General features: G+C 42.7%; 1 protein-coding gene across 1 annotated transcript in view; it reads left to right on the top strand.

Moving 5' to 3' along the window:
* Positions 1-19,010, top strand: part of itsn2a (intersectin 2a) — a 33,692-nt gene extending 14,682 nt beyond the window's left edge. The window contains exons 8-38 of the mRNA XM_041064212.1: positions 1,845-1,987; positions 2,283-2,346; positions 2,765-2,902; positions 2,992-3,098; positions 3,191-3,453; positions 3,537-3,686; positions 3,780-3,920; positions 4,033-4,120; positions 4,215-4,354; positions 6,308-6,447; positions 6,648-7,065; positions 7,328-7,497; positions 7,720-7,780; positions 8,754-8,980; positions 9,083-9,123; positions 9,294-9,460; positions 9,562-9,595; positions 9,722-9,843; positions 11,019-11,115; positions 12,002-12,193; positions 14,972-15,093; positions 15,208-15,314; positions 15,701-15,884; positions 15,989-16,087; positions 16,196-16,363; positions 16,619-16,831; positions 16,958-17,079; positions 17,174-17,256; positions 17,498-17,581; positions 17,707-17,880; positions 18,303-19,010. Coding sequence (XP_040920146.1) covers positions 1,845-1,987; positions 2,283-2,346; positions 2,765-2,902; positions 2,992-3,098; positions 3,191-3,453; positions 3,537-3,686; positions 3,780-3,920; positions 4,033-4,120; positions 4,215-4,354; positions 6,308-6,447; positions 6,648-7,065; positions 7,328-7,497; positions 7,720-7,780; positions 8,754-8,980; positions 9,083-9,123; positions 9,294-9,460; positions 9,562-9,595; positions 9,722-9,843; positions 11,019-11,115; positions 12,002-12,193; positions 14,972-15,093; positions 15,208-15,314; positions 15,701-15,884; positions 15,989-16,087; positions 16,196-16,363; positions 16,619-16,831; positions 16,958-17,079; positions 17,174-17,256; positions 17,498-17,581; positions 17,707-17,880; positions 18,303-18,454 — 4,411 coding nt within the window. The 3' untranslated portion in view covers positions 18,455-19,010. The remainder of the gene's footprint in view (positions 1-1,844; positions 1,988-2,282; positions 2,347-2,764; positions 2,903-2,991; positions 3,099-3,190; positions 3,454-3,536; positions 3,687-3,779; positions 3,921-4,032; positions 4,121-4,214; positions 4,355-6,307; positions 6,448-6,647; positions 7,066-7,327; positions 7,498-7,719; positions 7,781-8,753; positions 8,981-9,082; positions 9,124-9,293; positions 9,461-9,561; positions 9,596-9,721; positions 9,844-11,018; positions 11,116-12,001; positions 12,194-14,971; positions 15,094-15,207; positions 15,315-15,700; positions 15,885-15,988; positions 16,088-16,195; positions 16,364-16,618; positions 16,832-16,957; positions 17,080-17,173; positions 17,257-17,497; positions 17,582-17,706; positions 17,881-18,302) is intronic.
* The last annotated feature ends 4,059 nt before the right edge of the window (positions 19,011-23,069 follow it).

Here is a 23,069-nt window from a genome sequence, read left to right as displayed (position 1 = left end):
CACTAGCCTGTAGAGATAATTATGCTAGTTTTACACCTACATTAGGGTCCACATTTAAGGATTAATGAATAGCCATATTCAAAAACCATGTCCTCAGTCAGTTCATCAGGGTCTGGTTGAAATATTAATTTAGAACCTAATATGTCATTTCTAAGTAAGCTTTAGTATATTTTTTAAGATGTAGCATTTATTATACAGTGATTTTTAGGGAAATGCTGGTTAAAACCACAGCTCACATGCACAGGCAAGCCAGCCCATTAGTGTGCTGCTTACAAAGCAGGCAGATGAAACACTTAGATAACAGGGAGAACAGGAAGGTCATTTTGACATCAGATGTTCCAGTTGGCAACAGTAGGAAGTGGGCTTGTTTAGAGTCACAAACATTAGAGGAGAACAGGAATCAAATGTCATTCTTATGGGAAGAGGTCACTGTTATTGTGAAGTTTCCATCTGTTTTTATTAGTCATACTAATTGCTGGGTTTACCACTTTGGTCCAGACTATTAATCGGACTGCCATGAAATAATGCACAGATATTCATGATCCCCAGAGGATGAAGCCTAATGACTTTGTTGGTTCCTTGACCTCACATCAAGCGGCACAGTTGGGCTCTCATTGTGTGTTTTGAGTGACAGTTTTGGATGCATTTCTGTGTAGTTGGTGGTTGTTTTTCATCTATCACTATCAGATAATTTTTTTTAGATAGATCTATCACATTAGATACTGTTAATGTTACTTAATAAGTAACATGTTATATGGCTGATAACACGTTATCAGCCATATAACATTAGCAGTAATGTTAGCAGTTAGAATGGGAAGTGGAAATCTGAGATAGTGACTTGAAGGGTTTGTAGTTTTACATGTGTGCCAGTCAGACAGAAAGTGCTTAATCTCTGCCTGAGATGGGACGTAATGAGGAGTAAACAAAGAAGAGGTTTGGTGCAGTTTCACTGACACCCATATTCACTGCAAGATTCTCAACAGTAGTATCTAATATCCTCGATCCTTCCCATGTTATTTTGTGTGGTTTGGGAAAAAGATAGGAGTAGTGTCCGATTTCATAGTTTTGAATGGCCTAGTGGTTCATACAAAAAGTCCTGACCTCAGGTGTATGTGGTAAGGCAAGCCTCAATAAGGGTACCAGATTGCCAGGAAGTAAATACAGGTAGATTCAGCAGCACCACCCGGATCACTTTTCCCTTCCAGTTCTGACTAATACATCCATCCCAATATCATTCTAGACACACTGTTCTTGCCTGTTTTTGTTTCCAGACACATAACAAGTTTTAATATGAGGGAATTTTACTATACCAATTTACACATGCAGGCAGACACACACACACACACACATACTCTCATATGCATAAACCCACACAGAAAAAGACCCTTGGGCAGAGGGAGGATCCCTCGCTTCATCTCCCATTGTCTCCCTGAAACCTCTCCTTTTATTTCAGAGGACTGTTGCAAGTTTCCACTCAGCTATAATGACTGAAAAAAAAATACATTTTTCCATTTTTCTCAAATGAGCATCATGGACCTTGCCTTTGCTATTCTTCCAGAGATATTGTTTATAATAAAAACAGCATGGCTGATTAGCGCAGCCTGAGAGTACAGTGCTGTCTTGTTTCAGAGAGTCATTGTGTAGATGGTCGTTTGCACTAACTTCCTCTACCGCTAATTAAGAGCTGAGAAATAACACCAGGGAGTCTCAGGGCAATTAGTGGTTTTAAGTCAAGGCTTGAATACAAGGGAGAAAGGGAACGCTGACCACATAATATCATTGTGTAATTTCCTTTTAGGTGATATCCTGGCACACTGACATGCCTCTCTTTTCGTTGTTCATAGTTCAAATTCTTCCTCCACCACATCCTTGGCCAGTAACTCTCCGAAGACGGGTGCAAGTGACTGGGCCGTTCCGCAGGCCTCCAGACTGAAGTACCGTCAGCAGTTCAACACGCTAGACAAGCTCATGAGTGGCTACTTATCAGGTACTTCTCACACACACATACACACACACGCTCTCCAACCTAAATAAACACGAGCTTCTCAGGACGGCTCGGCTGCTCATGAGTGGTCTTGTTGAAGTTTGACAGATCACACTCTGGGTCAGTCGAGAACTGCACACGTTTGTTCACGTACTCTTGTGATTGCTCTTAACCCCACTCGACAGAACTTGGCAGGCAGACACACACACACACACACACACACACACATACACATACACATCAGTTGGTGTAAGGAAATCACTGTGCTCTTGTTTCTGATGCAATTTTTACTTCTCAGGACCTCAGGTTAGAAATGCGCTGATGGCATCAAACCTTACCCAGACTCAGCTAGCTACCATCTGGTGAGTGTAAGATATGTGTGTGCATATTTACCCATGTAAGTGTGATCCAATTCGTAAACACTCCTCGCCCTGTGCGTGTCTTTTGAAGTTCATGATTGCATGTGTGGCTAGAGCTAAAAGAGAATTAAAACTGAACTTATTTGTGAGGTTTTCAGAAACATGACTCCAGTTGAACACTAATGTTGCTGCTGTGTTTGCTGTGTAAATAAGCAGCTGTTTGTTAACTTGTTCCCCATACAAACATTGCTATGGGTGATAGTTTGTCAATGTTTACAACTTATTCAACTGGTCCAAACTGGCCAAAACCTAGTGATGCTTCTATAAAATCATATATTCTTTACATATTCTTACAAAAACAAAAGTACAGATTTCAGCTTTATTGCTTAAGCATGTGACTCACTATGTTACGTGTACATAGGACTCTGGCAGATGTGGATAAGGATGGTCAGCTACGAGCTGATGAGTTCATTCTGGCAATGCATCTGGTGGACATGGCTAAAACTGGCCGACCTCTACCACTCACACTGCCTCAAGACCTGGTACCTCCCTCTCTCAGGTAACATACGCACAGAGTGACATGTTTACTGGATTTGTTAATGAAATATAACCACCCACACACACACACACTCCCTTTTCTCTTTTCAGAGGAGGAATGAAGTCCAGTGAGCTTGTCAATGGGACGGGACCCTACATAACTCCCTGTTTAATAGACACAACAGAGGCAGAACCTCCACAAAAGACCAAGAGCAGTGGTATGGCAGGCTCTGCACACAGTATGTTTTGTTATGCTTGTGTATCTCACATATTCCCCCGTGTCATACATCTCTCCTCCTCTTCTTCTTAGTGTCTTTTGAGGACAAGCTGAAGGAGAACTTTGCACGAGGCAGCGCCGAGCTGGAGAAACGACGACTGGCTCTGGAGGAGGAGCAGAGGAAAGAGAGGGAGAGGAGAGAGAGGGAGGAGAGGGAGGCTCAGGAACGGAGGGAGAGGGAGGCCAGGGAGCAGGAGAACAGGAGGAGGCTGGAGGAGGAGAGACGGTTGGAGAGGCAGAGAGAGATGGAGAGACAGCGGGAGGAGGAGAGGCTGAGGGAGCTGGAAAGGAAGGAGGTGAGTGGCTCGGTTTCCTCGCCTGTGTGATGCTAAATATCTAGACTGTCATTTCTAGTGACCATATATCTTCATACTTTAAGGCGGCAAAGCAGGAGATGGAGCGTCAGCGGAGGGAGGAGTGGGAGCGAGGGAAGAAGGAGGAGCTGGGCAGAAGGAGAGAGGGGGAGCAGGAAGAAATCTCTCGACTCAGGGCCAAGAAGAAAAGTCTAGAGTTGGAGCTGGAGGCTGTGGTGAGAATACATTAACACTCATACATGTGCAGACTTTCAAACATCCAGTGTCGATGAAAGTATGGTTACGCAGTGGTGTCATCTGGTCTCCAGGGCAACAAGCACAAGCAGATCTCAGACCGTCTCCGTGACGCTCAGAGCAAGAGGCGGATTCAGAAGGCAGAGGTGGACCTCGTCAATCAGAAGAGAGACGCTCGCATCGTGGAGATCAACACACTGCAGCTTCAGTTTGAGGTGAAAGGAAATGTTTCTGTTTACACTTCTTGCATTCAAATTATTTCCTTGAATGTATTTTGATTTTTTTTTTTTTTAAATTTCTATGTCTGTACCTCTGTGTTGGCCACAGGATTGGCAGAGGAAGCTCTCACAGCTGGTCCCAGAACAACAGAGGCTGACTGAGAAGCTGCGAAACATCACCCTCAACAAACTCTCATGTGGGTAACAAATCTCTGCTTGCGCAACACACAGACACAATATCTGTCACTAAATTCTCAAAGTTTCCCCTGACCTTCGACCTTTGGCTTGTAGCGGGGACTTTGACCTCTCTGACCGCAAGTGTGACCGAGAAAGGCGTGAACTGCCGGAGGCTGAAGGACCAGTTAGACACTCTGGAGAGGGAAACGACAGATAAACTGGCCCAGATGGAGCAGTACAACAAGGAGCTTAAGGTCAGTGATCAGCACAGACCAGTTCAGGATATGGTAAAGACATTTTTAGCCTGCCTCAATGGAGTTAGAGCATTTGAATTCAACTTAACCCAAATTAATCCGGGACGGGCCAAGTCAGACCACTACGGGCAGTAGTAGGACCTGGATGTAGCATCTGTGATGCTTAATATCTTCGTCACTTGTTGGGAGGCAGAAAATCAAGATTGAGAAAATAGTGAAGAGGCCTGGGGGGAACTGAATTGTAAAAATGCAAAGACACCTGACAAACAAGCAAAGTTAAAGGAGCATACCAAAGGTTTTGCATGTTTCACTTGTAGTTCACAACTACAGTAACTGTTTTCCATATTATTCCGGTGTGATTTAAAAATTTGAATGCCCATTCATTTGGTTTCCATTAATTTCCATGCAGAAAATCGAGAATCAGATTCCTGCAGTAAATGTCAAGTTTGCATTAAAATTACATGACATAAAGAAGTTTCATGAGTCTGGTTGATTTTTATACCTTACAGGGGAAAAAATGGAAACAAACGGCTGCCTGGAAGAAAAAAAAACTTTTTAAATCAATCTAAAAATATGCAATATGCATTCAAAATTGTCATTCTGCTATGGTAAAGCTTTGATGTTAACATTTTTCAAAGTTTTCATTGAAGGAATAGAAACTGGTCTGTAGAGAGTTTTTTTTTTTCAGGCTTTATTAAGAATAGAACAAAAACAGGGAGTTTTAAAGTGCTGTTGTGGATTCTTGTTCAGCTGGTCACAGTTACTCTAGAGTTTCACCCTTCAGGCAAAGAAAACGTTGTTACCTAACCATTATTGTACACACACAGTCTCGGATGCACACATTCGCTGGCAGAAAGCGTGATAATTCGATACCTGTGAAGAATGATGTCCCTCCCTCTCACGATCTATCATCAGTCTGATACTAATAATTGCAGCATCAACAAGCTTGTTCTTTCTCTTTTGCTCTGTTCAATTGTTTTTATTCCCCAACGTCTTTTAACCCCTGTCTCTTTCTCTCCTCCCTCTCTTTTTCTCCTGCTTCCCACTTAACTGGATGTTATTCGTATTCCTTGACTTTCTTCTTTTCTCTACTTGTGCATATATTTCTTTTCCTTTTGATGCCTCTTCCTCTGTCCCTCCCCGTTTCCCTCCCTCCGTCATCGAACTGTGCGTTTCTTTCATAGCTTGGGGATATGGATGACTGTGTCCTGCGGGGCCTTCTGTCTCTGCTGGCCTGCCTCAGCCAGCTCTTCCTTCTCATCAAGGTTATCCTTCTTCCTCTATGTCTCTCTCTCCTCACCTCCCTTTTAGTAATCTTTTTCACCATCCCTCCTTATTTATTTTTTTTTCCCATCTCACCTCTTGTTTTCCCATAAGCCACAATCTTTGTTTCCTTTTCATCCTGTGATGATTCAATCTGTTCACTCATCCTTGCCTCTTTGTCTTTTGACTCATTATTAAACGGAGCTCTGCTTTGGTACCTTGTCTTCCTTTTTTTTTGTTGTTGTTGTTTCTCTCCATGGTATTTGTTATAGCCTGTGCTTTCTGTGTAAACAGGATGTACCCTGAGGGTAAAACACACACACAGTGCTGGAAAGACTGAAACAATGATCTCAGCTCATACATACGTCCACATATCTGAATGTTTCTGTGAATTGCTGCCAGTGTGTGGGCTTCCTTCCATTTTTTTTTACATCAGGTTTGCATGTTTGGAATGATTGCATTTGTACTATTGCATCACATACACAGAGATTAGTTTTAAAACTCATCTATTACCTTCTTTAGATTGAATACAAATTCTGTTTACAGTACTGCACATCAACTTCAGATGGCTGTTTTGTGGATGGAGTAGAGTTAAAGCTGACATGTAGTTGTTGTGAATCATTAGGACAATTGTTCTGCCAGTTGGTGGTTGTGTCCTTACGTCTCTCCCATGTACTAAATATGCATCAGGAGCTGAGGGAGAAGCAGGTGAAGCAGCAGTCTGTCCTGGACGACCTGTACCGAGTCAAAGAGGAGAAACTGAGGGAGCTGCAGAGACGCAGAGAGGAGGAGAGAGAAAGGAGGAGGAGGGAGGAAGAGGAGGCAGCCAGGTGAGTGTGAGCAATCAACTGACTTGTATTTGTCCGTGTTTGGTGCATGCAGCACCATTATTCCCCACGATCCATTACTTGAACCTGCTTTTGTTTGAGCAGATTTTTGCAGTGAACTTCGTTTCCAATAAAACACATGTTCTCCGTGTTGTGTTTAATGCTTACGAAGGCTTTTAAAAAGCTGAATTTACTTCCCACAGACAGGCAAAGCTAGAGCAAGAGAGGAGAGAGCAGGAGCAGAGGGAGCGGGAGAGGAGGGAGAAGGAAGAGGAGGAGGCCCGGCAGAGGAGGCTCCTGGAGGAGCAGAGGGCCAGACAGAGGGAGGAGGAGGAGAGGGAGGCACAGGCTTGCCTCCGAGCGGCCCAGGAGAAAGCACGGGAAGAGGAGAGAAAAAGAAAAGAGGAGGAGGAGAAGAGGAAAAAAGAGGAAGAGGAAGAAGAAGAGAGGAAGCGGAAAGAGGAGGAAGAGAGGAGGAGGAAAGAGGAGCAGGAAAGAGAAGGACAGCAGCCAGCACTGGTGGCTCAGCGATCAGTGAAGCTCACCACATACAGAGCCCTGTACTCCTTTGTTGCCCGCAACGCAGATGAGCTGAGTATAGACGCAGACTGTCTCATAGAGGTACGAGACATACACTCACACTGTAAACACACACTGCACATGTGTGACTCACAGATACATGTTTACCCGAAGCAGACGAGGTCAAGTGCAAAGAGAGAGTTGTCAAAGCAGTTGTTGTGTAAACTGTGTGTTATTGTTGTGTAATAGTAATTGTCTCTGACTGATCCAAAAGACAACCGCAGTGGGGAAACATTATGTTTATCATCGTCGCCTTGTTATGTCTGATTGTGAGTGTGATTAAACTGTATTTTCCACGATGCAGGTGGATGAGCAGACTGTCGGTGAGCCTGGCTGGTTGTGCGGGAGTTACCGTGGAAACAGGGGCTGGTTCCCCCAGAGTTACGCGGAGAAATGTCCCACACCTTCCACGACTGAGACTGCCCCTTCTTCGCCCGGAAAAACGTCCTGTCCACCGCCACAACTTAACATAGGGTAACATACAGGAAGAAAGAGGATAGGACATCGTCAAGGACCTTTTCTGTCTGATGTTTCAGTTTCTCAGCACTAAATATAGAACAGTTTTGAGCTTTTTCGCTGACTGCTAGTCTGTAACAGTCACCTTGGGCATTATAATTTATGCCACAGTACTGTTGGGTTGTTTTTATTCTGCCGTTTTCTCCTTCCCTAATGGTTTGTCCCTCATGTTTTACCCAGAGTCCCAGATGGGGAGGCAACGGGCGACAGCACTGCTCCTGCCCAATCAGACGCTTCACAGGTGAGGAGGAAAGTACTGTTTACTTTTCACTCCAAGCACGCAGTGAACTGGGTCTGACCTAGGCCTCTTTAAAAAAGAAATAGCTTTTAATGGACATAAACTTTCCAGTGATATATTTCAGCAGCAGAAATGAAACCTCGTCTTGTTGCTGTGTCATTTTAGAGATTAGTATTAATTTTCTGGAAGAAGCAGCCATGTCTTATTCAGGAGCAACATGGGAGTCATCTGTTTTCAGGGTTACTGTGTTTACTCTGTCGTCCAGACATCACATTAAAACAACCAAGAGCGTCTACAGGCACAGTAGACTTGAGCTAGATTCTAGTGTGCTAATGTGTAGCAGGTATAATGTTTACCAAGTTTACCATCTTATTTTAGTGTGTTAGAAAGCCCAAATGGGCCAGTTAGCACTAAATACAAAGTACAGCTGAGGCTGATGGGTATGTCAGTAGTTTTGTAGGTATTAGCCATAGCCACACGGCTAGCCTGGTTAAAATATTATATAATATTAAATGTCATGGGTTTCTATTTTGTGGGATGGATTCTAGCTGGGTTTCCTGGTGGTGTAGTGATGTCTGCCTTCGTAGTATATCTGGGCTATAAACTGACTTTGGCGGTAAAGGAACTAGGTCTGGCTGGGGTACACACACTGCTGCTGACACTAACACTGACACTTCAACAGGAGCCCGGCTGTGTATTTATAGCCCTTCTCTGCTGAGAGTTTCTCTTTCTCTCTGCGGGTCACACAGACATTTACAGATCTCTGTGTCCCAACAGATAACATCAGTGTTAGTAGGTCTGGCATTTGTAGGTTATGTCTCATGATCTAAAAGTGTCAGGTGAAGTTAAAGCTACGTTGCAGCTGCGATATTCTAAGAGGATCTTCCATGAATTTATGGTTTTAATTGACTCCATAAATGAATCGTTCAGTTGTAACTGATGGTGAAACCTTTGCTGCGCCTCTAATCTCACGCAGCCCTCGGCCCCTCTGCTGGCCCGTGCCGTCTCCTCGTGGTCGGCCACCTCCGACACTCACCTCAGTCTGTCCTCCGGTGACGCCATCACTGCGCTGCTGAGCTTCTCGCAGGGTGACATCATCAGCGTGCTGCAGCAGAAGGACGAGTGGTGGTTGGGACAGCTCAACGGGACACAGGGATGGTTTCCCAAGAGCTATGTTGCTTTGGAGACGAGTGGCAATACAGAGTATGAACACACATACAGGAACAGACACACACTTCTCTTTGATTGATGTAAAATCTTAGTATAATCTAAAACTTAACTGACTGTGGATTGTTCCCATTATAGTGTGGACGGATTTGACACATCTGACTCTGCTCAGCTAGAGGGTAAGTATAGTTTATCTGCAAGAAGAAGAAGAAAAAGGTCTGTTCTGTATATTTAATCATAATATCCTGTGTTAAACTTGTTACAGCTGTCTCAGTGACGGCTTAGCTCACACACTAATTTGGTCTGATGTGTGGCTCTGCCTTATCTTCTCTTATTTAATCCTAACCAGAGTATGTGGCCTTGTACACGTATGAGAGCCCAGAGGTGGGAGACCTGACGTTTGTTGAGGGGGATGTTGTCATGGTGACAGAGAGAGAAGGAGAATGGTGGCGAGGATGCATCGGAGACCAGACAGGGGTGTTCCCCTCCAACTACGTCCGACCTGTTGAGCCAGAGGTGAGTCAACAGAAATGTAATCAGTCAAAACAAATAGATTTTTTTTTATTGTTAATAAAACAAAATAAGTGATGAACATTTTCTATTATTAACTAATTTAGGTATCAAGACCCGGAGCTCCAACCAAGAAACCTGGTGAGAAGAAGCACAGCAGCTCACATACATTTCACACACAAGCACTCACACAGTCAGAATCTGCCGATTAACTGTTATCCTCTCGACATTTACCTGATCTAAAGTCATCGTCTGTTTGGTCAACAGAGATCGCTCAGGCAGTCACCACCTCCGTTGCCCCGGCGATTCATCAGCTGCATCTGTCTCCAGGGCAACTGATTGTGGTTCTGGCAAAGAACTCCACCGGCTGGTGGCTCGGGGAACTGCAGGTAAGTCACTGGAGCCTTGGGGGCTCTATAATAATTACAGCAGTCTCTTTTTTTTTTTTTGTCTTTTAAGAAGCAAGAATAAAAGAATAATGTTGGCTGATAAAACTTTAACATTTCAATAACAAGGTTTGTGCCTTGGCTCAAAGTCCGAGGTCAGTTGCACCTTGGAGCGCTGTACAACCACAGTTCATCTGTCAAAACTGCAGTTCTCTTTAATCCACTGCCCATTTTCTGAGGGGAATATTTGAATATCCACATTCATGGCCCTTCTTCTCTCCCTGCGTGTGAAAGAAACTGAGAAAATATGAGTCATGTACCACATCATGTACCAAAAATAATGTAGTACTGTATTAACAAATTGTTATAATAAATCTTTTGCCATCAAATGATTTATCAGTTAATGAAGAAAACAATCACCAGATTAATTGATAATGGAATATAATTGCTTGTTACTTGTTCACCCTTTTAGGTTTAATCTATCACGTCCATGTGCTAGAAGTACACAGAAAGTAAAAGCATTAATGTTTTTTTTTTGTTTTGTTTTTTTACAGCTAATACTGTAGATGTGTTTCTGTCTGCTGACTTGTCAGACCAATGAGGGGCTGGAAAGAGGAGCACAGGAGGTTACAGGAGTAATAACAGGGTTGTCTATAGGTCATACATCCACAGCAGGGAGAGGTCAATCCTCACAGCCTATTTTGTGCTGAGGCTGCAGCTGTAGCTCTGATTACAGCTCCTCCTGAACGTACAGTAATGAGACAGCTGAGTCAAGTTAGCAGCAGGGGGCGAGCAGTTTGGACAAGACAGTCAAAATTTAAATAGTGTGGTTCAGTGATGCCACAGCTTTGTCAAATTGTACAATGCCCTCAGTAATTAATATGCTAAGTTAAACTTTTATAAAGTTAGGTCAAGTAGGATAAGACAGTGAACAGCAATCTTTCGGTTATTCCACAGACTTGAGGCTAAGCTCCGGCTGGATTTATGAAGGCCGTGAACATAAATTTGCCTTTAAAGACCTATCACGGCTCGGTATAATTTGTTGTTTGCACTGCTGAGATTTTGGAGGTCCAGAGCTGTGCCCAACAAAATCGATTCATCAATTCATCTCTCGATTTAGAATTCAGAGCTGGATCAGCAGGAGATTGATTTACTCTCACCGGCTCTCTTCCCTCCAGGCTCGGGGTAAGAAGCGGCAGAGGGGCTGGTTTCATTCCTCTCACGTCAAACTCCTGGGTCCCGCCAGCAGCAAGTCCTCTCCCTCCCCCCTGCCAGGTGATGGCTGACACACTCTGAACACAACATCCTATTCGTGATAAGTGAGCATGATCTGTCTAGTGTGTTTTCACGTATTTGGATCGCTGTGTTATTGTAATACTTTACCAAAGGGTAATCCAGAATCACTTTAACAGGACACATTGATAATTCTAGGCTACAATTGACCAGACAACACCGCCAGTAACTGTGGTCGCAATTCAGTACCTCCATATTTTTAAATTATAAACTATGAATTCATGCATGAAACAAGTGTGGTGCAAATGCCATTAAATTACTTTAATTCTATGGATCCGTAAGTGATTAACCTATGGAATGACTGTAGAAATATCAGTAGACACACTTCCTGACAAAATTGCCATGTGCAGCAGTTGGCATTTTGTGAATTTTTACACTTGAACAGCACTGACGGTCGCTTTACTAATATCCAATTACCGTAGCAATTCTTTTTCAGTTATAATCCCAGAAAACCATAAAAAAAAGACTTGGCATTTTCAATGGACTGGAGAGTTTTTTGAAAATTCATTGCTAAGTACACTGAAACATCCAAAGCCCTTGAAAACTAGGCTTCAAATCCAAGGGTTTCGACATTAACATTAAATATGCATGGCTAGACACAAACCATTTCATGTGTTTTTCAGAAAAAAATGCTTTAGTTCTTATTATTTATTAAGAGTTAAAATAAAAAAGAAAACTCTGAATTGACAGTGAATCAACCTTGAGATTAGCACATAGAAAAACAGAAACACGACTGTCTCATGTAAAATAACCAAAACTGATTTAATTTTGTCTGAAAATAGTGTATTCATGTAGAACCTCTTTATGTACAGTCAGTGTGTAGAACCCTGTTCCGTCAATAACACCTTTTGTGTCTCTGATTTGTCAGTGTGCCAAGTTATCGCAATGTACGACTACACTGCTGCCAGTCGAGATGAGCTGAGCTTCTCCAAGGGTCAGTTGATCAACATCCTGGACAAGACAAACCCTGATTGGTGGAAGGGAGAATCTAACGGGGTCACAGGCCTACTGCCCACCAATTATGTAAAGATGACAACAGAATCAGACCCCAGCCAGCAATGTGAGTAAACCCCAGTGTTTTTGTTTCTTGTTTTCATCTTAACAACCTTTTTTTTTTTTTTTTTGTCTTGAGGGACAATTTTTATATAACACAATATTTCTCTGTCATACCATTTGAGAGAAAATCAATAATTCACCCACTGAGTTGGAATTATTGTGAGAGTCCTGTTGGTGGGGAGAGATAAGCCTGTGGTTTCAAATGGAAAACATGTTTATCAGCTGTAGAAACAAATTTCCGTCTTGCTGCTGGTAAATCTCATTGGTTGACTTGGCTCACTCTAGGTACAGTAGATTCCTCATCCATGTCAGAGCATGGAGAGACTGACGGTAAGCTTCAAGTAGCTGGTTTCTGTCAATCACTGAGGGATCACTGGTGAACATTAACCCACTGCACTTAAAAGGCTTAGTCCTCCTACATATTGTTTGTGAAATGGACGGCACCTTGAATCTTGTTAAATTTAGAAGAATAATGTTAAATAAATGTTAAATTTCCTCTAATTCAAGCAAACATAATGGACCGGGCCTTTTAAGTTTCCCTAAGCAGACTGCACCAGCAGTTTAAAATCATTTAAAGGAATAGTTTGACATTTTGAGAATCACCAAGAGTTAGATGAGAAGCTTGATACCACTCTCACACTGTTGTCATGGCGTCAATCTTTTCATCTAACCCTCAGCAAGAAGGTGGATAGATGTATTTCTCAGAATGGCAAACTATTCTTTTAAACAGGCTTTGCCTACAAATCACTGGGTCAACAAAACAGAACAATCACTGGTGAGTTTCAAATTAAAGAGGCACATTTTTTTTCCTAATCAGTCACATTTCTTGAAATGGAACCTTCATTTTCACTGGGACGTACAATGAGTTTGTCCACAGAACATGCTACTGTATTTACAGTACACTAATCACTGCAGTATGTCGGGATGGGTGTGATTCCACTCATGTATATTCACTGCTCATTCACACATAGCTGGTCTGGAAATTAAAAAAAAAAAAAAACATTTGGAAGCAGGATGTGTATGTTTGAGTTAGTATTCATAGCTTACATGTTCTCCTCAGCAGCGGATCTCTGTTAACAAGAGTGAACACACTGGACGTTTAATTAGTATGAATTTGTTAAAGCCGCAGACACAAAACATAATGAAACTTTAAATCTAATGAACATGTTGTGACTTATTCACAGCCCAGTATACAAGCAAAGTCTTCGCTTCATCACAGAATTAAAATGTACGAAATTACCATCATGTTCCAGCTGATGTGACTGGCAATAACATTTACATTTCCAGAAATGCATTATTAATGCACCTGCATGTAAGAGTCCAACATTAATATTAAAACTATATTAATGTCTGCTGTCTCTCCGTCTCTCCCTCATCTCACTCACCTCCCCCCCCCTGCTCCTCCACTTCATCTCTGTTTTTTTTCTTTCCTCTGTAGGACAGTAATGCTGGCTTTCTTCTCTCCTCCTCCTCCTCTTTCTCCTCCTCCTCTTCCTCACCCTTTCTGTCTGAGCCACTCCGAATTGCCCTGTCGCAACAGGAGGCCCAGCCGCCAGCAAGAACAGCCCAGCTCTGCGCTTTCCATCTCACTTGTTTAGGACTGTGATGTTCTTCTCTGCTTTTGGCCCTCCCCCTTTTTGCTTCTTTTACCTGCTCTTTTTTAAATTTCCTTTTCTGTCTTTTCCTAGTCTGCATTGATTTCTCACACTTACCCCCTGCGTGCTCTCTCCTCTCTCGTGTTTTCTTTAATTAACTAATTAACCAAGAGAGCGAGGCAGCTTTACATGAGTTTTAGAGGCTTTTGTCCCTCTGATACAAAAGCATGAAAAGTGTAGTTTTGCTAAAAAATGAATGGAAATACAGATCATAAGAGTTTGGTTACACAGTATAATTAAAATAATATGTAAATGGCATCAGAGCGAAGTCATTTAGTTTTTTAAATTAAGGCTATGAATCAGTATGATAAAGAGTTTTTTAACAGGGTCACTCATTCTTGCACTAACAACATTAAACCTTGCTGAAAATGGACCAATGTGAAGACTCACTGTTGCTTAAATCCCCAGTAACCTTTATTGCTGCTTGCTAACACATTGCTTGAATTAAAACTGACTGTGTTACTATCATCATTTCTTATGCACTCTTCCATTTATTAATGCTTCCCAGTATAAAATCGAGCCTCCTCATCCTGAACTGTGATATCACCAGCAAAAAAAAAAAAAGAAGAACATGCGGATGTTAGCACACCCACGGTGAAGAATAGATTCACAGGAAACGACACCACACTGCTGACATTTACATCTTTACAACTTTTGCCAAGTTTGAACCTCAAAGACTTGAACTACCAACTGAGTCTTCCACTGCTCTTTCACTCCAGCATTAGCTACGTTATTCATTTACATCTATGCAATCATTGGGAGCCAGCACTCCACCGTGAAAGGTGCTTCATTTTTCTTTGAGCCAGAGTCCCCAGTAGCAGTGTTGTTAGCGTTAGCATTCCCTGGTATGTTCCTTAAGTCCTGCAACTACAATGTGCCTCACTCTTGTCTGTGCATTAAATGTAAATAAAATATCATAGAACTGATAATAAAGGGAGATTTTAACATGCTGATGTGCGTAGCGTTTTTTACAACAGTGCTTACTTTGTGCATGTCAGTGATTTGACAGGAAGGTGTTTGTGCGTGTGTTTTGTCTTGAACATGCTGCTGGTGTGTGTCCGTGCATGCACGCATGCATGCCTGCATGTGTGTTTGTTTGCATGGGCATGTGTGTATGTGCGCTATAGGGTGTGCCGACCTGATGACGCTGGACACCATGACCCCTCAGGAGAGGAAGAGACAGGGTTACATCCATGAGCTCATCCAGACTGAGGAGACGTATGTGGAGGACCTGGAGCTGGTACTAGAGGTACAGACACACACGCATTCAAACATTCAGGGATATTTAGAAAATTGTCTGCCTTGCTCAGAAATTTGAAGCACTGAAATTGTTTCTGTCTATGTTTTTTTTTTTGTATTTCAGGTTTTCTACAAACCCATGTCTGAATCAGGCCGACTAACAGAAGATGAGATGGCGGTGATCTTTGTTAACTGGAGAGAGCTGATTATGTGTAACACCAAACTGCTCAAGTAGGTGCCACACACACGCACGCACACACACACACGCACTCACACACACACACACACACACACACACCGTTAACCATCCTGTTTAAATGTCTTTAATCTATTTTGCTGCAACTATGAATTCCCTCTTATTATTTCTGGGCTGCAAACTGAAAAGAACAGGTTTACACACACACAGACACACACACACACACACAACTGTTTGCATGAGCTGGAGATCAGAGCAGCAACACTTGAGATTTGGTCCATTTCTAAAAGCCCACTGACTCCAAGAGTTTGAGTTATTCCACTCTGTTGACTTCTCTGTTTGACTTCAGTACAAATGCCTGAAGGTGTAAGACAAATCTTTTAAGTGTTTCACATCATCATTATCATCATCTGTGTTCCAGGGCCCTGCGTGTCCGGAAAAAGACAGGAGGAGACAACATGCCGGTTCAGCTCATAGGAGACCTGCTGGCGTCGGAGCTCGCACACATGCAGCCCTACATCAGCTTCTGCTCCTGCCAGCTCAACGCCGCTGCCCTTTTGCAGAGCAAAACCCACAACCAGCCCGACTTTAAAGACTTCCTCAAGGTACTGAGCTGTGTTAAAAACAGAGAGGGCACACAGGGTTCTGTGAGATAATATAATAACATATAAATCTTTATCTCTCTCACTGGCTGTCTCGTCTTGAGCAGAAGATCGCCACTAACTACCGCTGTAAAGGAATGCCACTGTCCAGCTTCCTCCTCAAGCCCATGCAGAGGATCACACGCTACCCCCTGCTAATCAAGAATGTACGTGGAAAATGCTCTGTACGTGTCTAATTACCACTTTTTAAAATGATACTCGATGTCTAAATCCACCTCTCTCTATCTGTCTGCTTTCATGTTTCTGTTGTTCAGATCCTGGAGCACACGCCAGACGGCCATGCTGACCGCATGCCCCTGAGAGAAGCTCTGGAGCGAGCTGAGGAGCTGTGCTCTCAGGTCAATGAGGGGGTCAGGGAGAAGGAGAACTCAGACCGGCTGGAGTGGATACAGAGCCACGTCCAGTGTGAGGGACCTATAGAGGTAAACACACCCACATGTAACACATTTGAATAACGGCATGTGTAGCTGCTTAATGTTATGTTATCATTTCTGTACAGTATAAATGCAGACAGCCTCTACAAGGTTGTTTTTTTTATGTTGGATGCCTCAGTGTTAAATTTGTGTTGTCTGCTACCAAGGAAAATGCATTAAATTACTAAACCACTTTGCTGTACTTGGTTCCTTTCCTACATCTCTCCTCAGTCATGCCTTACCGCCTCCCCGTCTCTCTTTCAGCACTTGGCCTTCAACTCTCTGACTAACTGCCTCGGGCCCCGCAAGCTGCTCCACAGCGGTCGGCTGTACAAAACCAAAAGCAGCAGGGAGCTGTGGGCTTTCCTCTTCAATGATTTCCTCCTTCTCACACACAGCGCCAAACCCTTCTCCTCCTCAGGACCAGACAAGCTATTCAGCCCCAAGACCAACATACAGCTGAAGATGTACAAAACAGTAAGCGAGAGGCGAAGTGCTTTTCTCAGACAAAGGAATATAAAATGAATACTACTAGTGTTGTTTTGTTTATTTATAATTATCAGATCATATGTCATTCATTCATCAGTTTATTTTCTTTTTCAGCCTTTATTTCTGAATGAGGTTTTGGTAAAAATGCCTCCCGACCCATCCAGCGATGAGCCGCTCTTCCACGTCTCGCACATCGATCGTGTCTACACGCTCAAAACTGAGACCTTGAACGAGAGGTACAAGTGCATGCATGTGGGCATCTGCACAAATCTCAGCAAAGACCTGAATATGTCTGTCTGGAGTATTCAGATGTTTCCTGTTTTGCTACAGGACGACGTGGGTCCAGAAAATCAAAGCGGCATCTGAACATTTCATAGAAACCGAGAAGAAAAAGAGAGAGAAGGCGTACCAAGGTTAACACAGCCACTTTTCCACTAAGTGAAGCTGTGAAGTGAACCCTGTGTGTGTGTGTCGGGGGGGGGGGGGGGGTTTCAGCAGGATTTAGTGTCCAACCCAACTGGTCGAGGCAGACCAGTTTTTCTACATGAAAAGTGTCTTGAGATAACTTCAGTTATGATTAGGCACTATATAAATAAAATTGACTTCACTTGACAAAACCTGTTCATGCATCTAATGACTCTGCGTTTGTTTTAGCACGTTCCCTTAAAACCAGCGGTATCGGCCGACTGCTGGTGACTGTCACTGGAGCTCAGGAGCTCAAGGCCTGTAAGCCCAATGGTGAGGCCCTGTAACGGGATACGAATGTTCAGAGTTCTGTTTCTTCTGGAAATACTAAGTACATTAATGTGATTTTGCAAAAGTAACGACTAGTTAATTAAGAAACCCTCATCGTGTCTCTAAAGGTAAGAGTAACCCGTACTGTGAGCTGACGATGGGGGCTCAGTGCTACACCTCCCGACCCATCAGCGACACTCTGAACCCCAAGTGGAATTTCAACTGCCAGTTCTTTATTAAAGACCTCTATCAAGACGTCCTGTGCATCGCTGTGTTCGAGAAAGACCAGTTCTCACCAGATGGTTAGTCGATAAGACGGGCGCGCACACACACACACAGACACACACAATACATAAATGCTGACTCAAACAGGATGAATCGTAAGGCTTTTTGTCCAATTTGTCCTGACAGTACAGGATGAAGGGGACACACATGATCACTGAATACCTGCCAGGTTCTGATGACTGCTTCTGCCTTGTTATAACAATTATTTTTCCCAAGCAATGCTTCCAGACATCCTTCTGTTTTTTGTTTATGCTACTGTCTCTTTTTCTCTTCTTTTTTTCAGTGACTATGTTGTTGTTGCTGCTGCTTCAGCCAATATATTATCAGATTTTATTTGAACTTTCAGATATTGAAAGCTTTTGAAGCTGTGTGTGTAAACTTTATCTTAAAAGCACAAATAACTGCAGTTGTACTGAATGACCGTTTCCTGCCTGTCCAGATTTCCTGGGTCGGACTGAAGTTCCTGTGGCAACTATCAAGAAAGAGATGGAGAGCAAAGGTGCTGCAAACCGAAGCCTGCTACTGCATGAAGTCCCCACTGGAGAAGTTTGGGTAAAACTAGATCTACAGCTTTATGAGCCAAGCAAATGAAGACAACACGTGGCCAAACACTCCCTCGGACACAGAGATCATGAAGAGAAGACATTTTACATGAGCAAAACAGCCTTAAAGTGCCTGTTCGTAGCAGGGCAAGCAATGTTAGACGAGCTCTTGATTTTATTGTAACCACCTTATTTCTGCCCTGAGCCATCTGGACCCATTTAAAGTGACCTCAAGCAGAAAGGAAGGAGGCCTTGCCAAAAATGTAGAGTGACAAACTGGTGAAATGTCCTCAGAAGTAGTCATTTATTGTGGAAAAGGGAATACTTGCTACAAACAAACCAGCAAAAATTGTGAATAGCCAATACTTTAATGTTCACGACTTGGAAACGCAGACATGCCTTAAAATGCAACCAGGTAGTTTTCCTGAAGGGTTAAGAAATCTAATATTTTTGTATCATATACACTAATTTGTACACAATACTACCCCCCTGTTTTGCATTTCTATGTTGCACACTACTGTACAATGTAATGTCAAAGGTTACACTTATGGTGTGACCAAGTACGTCATTAAATCCTGAAAATGGCACGAATAAAATGTAGACACAGGAAATATTTTTCTTTGTTGTGGCTGTCAGTTTCACTTCTTTCCCAGCTCATCCTTGTTTTCCTTGAGTCCTGCACAATAACACTTTCAGGTGTGGTACCTGGGAAAACTGTGAGGTAGTTAGACGTGAATAGAGGTGAAGATGTGTGTAAACCTAGGATTTTATTTGGATGTAGGCAAAGACCAGAGTTGCTGTAAACTTGCTGGTTGTTTGCGAAATCCACATGTGGAGAACCAGCAGCCGGTCTGGCGGCACCTTCCATCAGGTGTGGTACTTGCACTTACGTGGTATGGTATTGTGTCGAGCCTGGACGAGACACATTTGCGTGACGTTACTTCTCACACAACTTATTGCTGTGATTATTAACTAGTGTAATGATGCAGCTGTGTCACACAGTCATCGCAAATCCTGCCGTTTTATAGAAAATGTGGTTTAAATATAAAACAGTAATTATCTTAATAATATATACATTTACCTGCTGGATTTCCTTCCTTCAGTCTCATCATCCACTGGAGTTTTCCTGGATGCAGAGACTGGATAACTGGATGACGCATGAAGCAACACAGACTCACTAAGAGGACGATGACGCTCAGGTAGCTTCTCTACTGGTCTCCTTGTGTATTTACATCCTAAGATAGAACAGAAATTGGTTTATAATTTGAATAGATTTATAAACCACCACAAATCTGTCTAATGCTTTACAGCTAATTAGGATTTATATTTATTTGAGTTGAGCCAAGCTGAAGTTACAAGTGACAGTAATGGGATAAATATAAATGCAAAACTACTGTTTAGCATTTAGCTAAACTAATGTAACAGCAGCACCAGTGGAGATGAGTTATAAAGTTAGTGACCTGACTCAGTAATGTGCTTTATACAGAAATGTTTACCTTAAGTTATTTGCTCCTACCAGACCAAGTAAGGCAAAGCATTTTGCTTATGAATATAACTTGAATATGTTGAATGTACATTTGAATAAGAAAGATTGAGCTATTGCTTCTTTCAAAAGTAACATAATCTCACAGTAATTTCCCCACATTTAGGAGGAAATGCCACTGCAGTAATTTCTGCTCAAACTCAAAGCGAAGTCTTAAATTTCCTTTTGGTTAAAAATTGAAAGAAAATATTCAGATACCTGCTTCACAAGAACGGGCTGTTCTCTTTTCCCTCAGTCTTTCGTCTAACTGAAGGTGCAACGAGTCCTTTAAGTCAGCTGTATTGAGCTAGGGATAAAGCGGTGAGTATACTGTCAGTAATAGACACACTAGAAATATCTGAATATGTCTAAAACTGGTTTTTTTTTCATATATTGAGGGAGATTTTTTTTAAAAATCACCTTTAAGTAGTGTGGCTTTTTAATGTTGAGAAGAAAAGGATTGTACTCCTTTAGATCATACGTTTCCAGAAACACAAAACCCTGAAGATGAAAGATATTACAGTAGCTTGAGTTAGATAAATACATCTCTCTTGCATAAGCTTTGTTTCGTTTTGTATTATTTATCAAGGCATAAAGGAAAGTCTGAGTTTTAGCATAACCTTGGCATTGCAGTGACGGAGGTAGTGATTGTACAAGCGCTGGCGGCTCTTGGCCTCCTCAGGGTTACAGCTAGACACGTGTTCCTCTACTCTCCTCTGGAGAGGAAACCATACACGCTCAGTCCAGCGCTTGTGCAGCAGCTCCCTCCTCCTCAGCTCTGTCACATCCCTTTGGCTCAGAAACCTCTCCAGCTCCTCAATGAAGACAAATGTCAGCCAGTCAATATGTTTCCCTGCTATTTAAAGTCTTTTTTTAATCGTTTAGTAACATCATGAAGAGTAAAATATGGAAAAAGCTGGATCCAGACAGGAAAGCAACTTAGGTTAGAGAATGTAAGCACATACAAATACAACAAAGATTGTGCTGTCAGTTCCTAGAAAAGCTAGAGAAACTGTACATGTTCAGCATCTTACCTTCACAAAACCATTTTCTGTGTCCAGTAAAGGCTGGATTATTTCTCTCGCCTGCTGATTTCCAGCCTCTATCTTTGCCTAAATGGAAACACGTCCAATAAGAAAAGTCACCTTGTCTTTGTGTGTGCCTGCTTGTGGATGTTTGCACTACCTGCAGTTGTCTGAGGGAGGTGTGAGAGAGCCGGTCTCGTTTGGTTCCCGGCAGTGGCCCAGAGGATGAGGCCTCGTCCCTTTTCCCTGCTCTTACACATCCGCTGGTGCTCCTCTGCCTCAAGCTTGGCTGAGATGGCAACTTGCTGGTGTCTGTGGCGTCCCTAGGGTCTGCCTTGCACTCCTGAAACACAAGTGGATTGCTTCTGTGGACACTGACAACTGTGATCCGTAACTATGTAAAAACATGCTCTAGTTACAGATCTGAAATTACACCACAGATCTTCCTACATCTTGTTTCATAACAGTGAATGTTACCCACGGTTAAAACGCAGAAATGCATGAAAACATTAGTTGCCGAGCCACAAGTGGATTGTTGACTCGTGGAAATCCCAGCTTGAGTTCGCAGACAGACCAGACACAATCATGTAGGTGTACAGAAGGTGACAGAGGCCAGCACAACGGGCAGTGACAGATCGTGTCACTACCTGGAAACATGAGCCGCTTCTCACTGTTACACAGACACATATGGTTGGACATGTATGTGAGAGCACCATGGAGATTTTTTTTGGCATGACTTAGGTTTGGTATCAGCAGCTTCCGTCCTTGTTGTGCTTTTTGTTGTGTTTGTCTGAAATAATGCCTCAATCTTAATTTAATTTGTGGTAAATTGGTTTGGTCACGTGATTGGTTTGAATTTTTTTTCTTTCTGCTGTCCTCATTTAAGTGACAAGACCAGTGTCTGTCCATAACCTGAAACCTTTTTTCATTCAGCCTTTCTAAGACACTGAGATTCCTGCATCCTACATTCAGACACGTCACTTCACAGACAGGGCAGAAAGGGATTCAGCCATGCGTTCAGACGGGCATTGTAACCCCTGTGAAGCTATCCAGGCTGGCAAGGGTACGCAAGCCTCCATGACATTAAAAGAGTGGTGATAAATTATTAGTTGGCAAGAGTTAACAGTTGTGCTCTCTCTGGGAAATGGCAACAGTACAGAGTGAGTGAGTGAGTGAGTGAGTGTGAATGTAAGAGAGGAAATTTCCATATATTATGCTGTTATTGATGAGTTAGGCAGCACCCAGCAGTAAATTTATCTTTTTGAATGTGAAGCAGAGTGACAGAAAGTGTATGTGTGTGTGTGTATAACAGGCCCAGTGTAACTGATTTTAAAGGTTGTATTTGGTGTATTAAAGTGCCTGTGGTGCATCATGTGAATATTTACCAGTTTATTAGCAGGTATTTGCAACAGGCTGACAGAAAATGGTGTGTGGAAGGTGATCACCCCAGTGACGGTGCTTTTCTTCATGGGGCTCATCCCTGCATCATCAGAAAAAAAAAAGTTGTGTCATCATTGATAATTAGCTCATTATGTGGTCTGTTGACCCCAATAAATCTGAATCCAGACAGGTATTTGCTACAGTCTTCAGTGCTACAGGCTAAATAGACTACATTTGTATCACTTAAAGGTTACAAACTGTGGACGAGCAATTTTGCATGAAATTAAATTAAATCTAACCCATACAGAGACCTCTAATTTGGGAGCCTTTGTCCCCATATTAATGTGGTTTCTTACCTTTGTTGAATATTCACGGGAAAAGCAGAAAAAAATGAGCCAAAATGAACCAAAACTTCCTTGGTTATTGGGTCAGAAGCGCCATGAAAGTGTGGCGGCTCCTTGTTCTTCCCTCAAACCAGCCTCAGTTATAAGCAGAGGCAGACGGGGAGAGAAGGGGAGAGGCCTCCTCCAGGTGTCCTACCGTCTGGAGGTTTTCTGTTGCCATGACACCGGCACACAAGCCAGCCAAGACGAGCACGCGCGGCAAGGACGTTGTCAGGAGGAGGAGGAGCAGGCACGCGGCGTTTCACCTTTATATACATTTGCTTTAAAGTTTAGCGAATAAAATCGAATGTGGGGAGAAATCCTTAGCGACACATTTGGTCGAAATCATAAATA

The sequence above is a fragment of the Toxotes jaculatrix genome, chromosome 19 (genome assembly GCF_017976425.1).
Source record: "Toxotes jaculatrix isolate fToxJac2 chromosome 19, fToxJac2.pri, whole genome shotgun sequence".
Classification (NCBI taxonomy): Eukaryota; Metazoa; Chordata; class Actinopteri; family Toxotidae; genus Toxotes; species Toxotes jaculatrix.
This window is presented reverse-complemented; position numbering and strand designations above follow the sequence as displayed.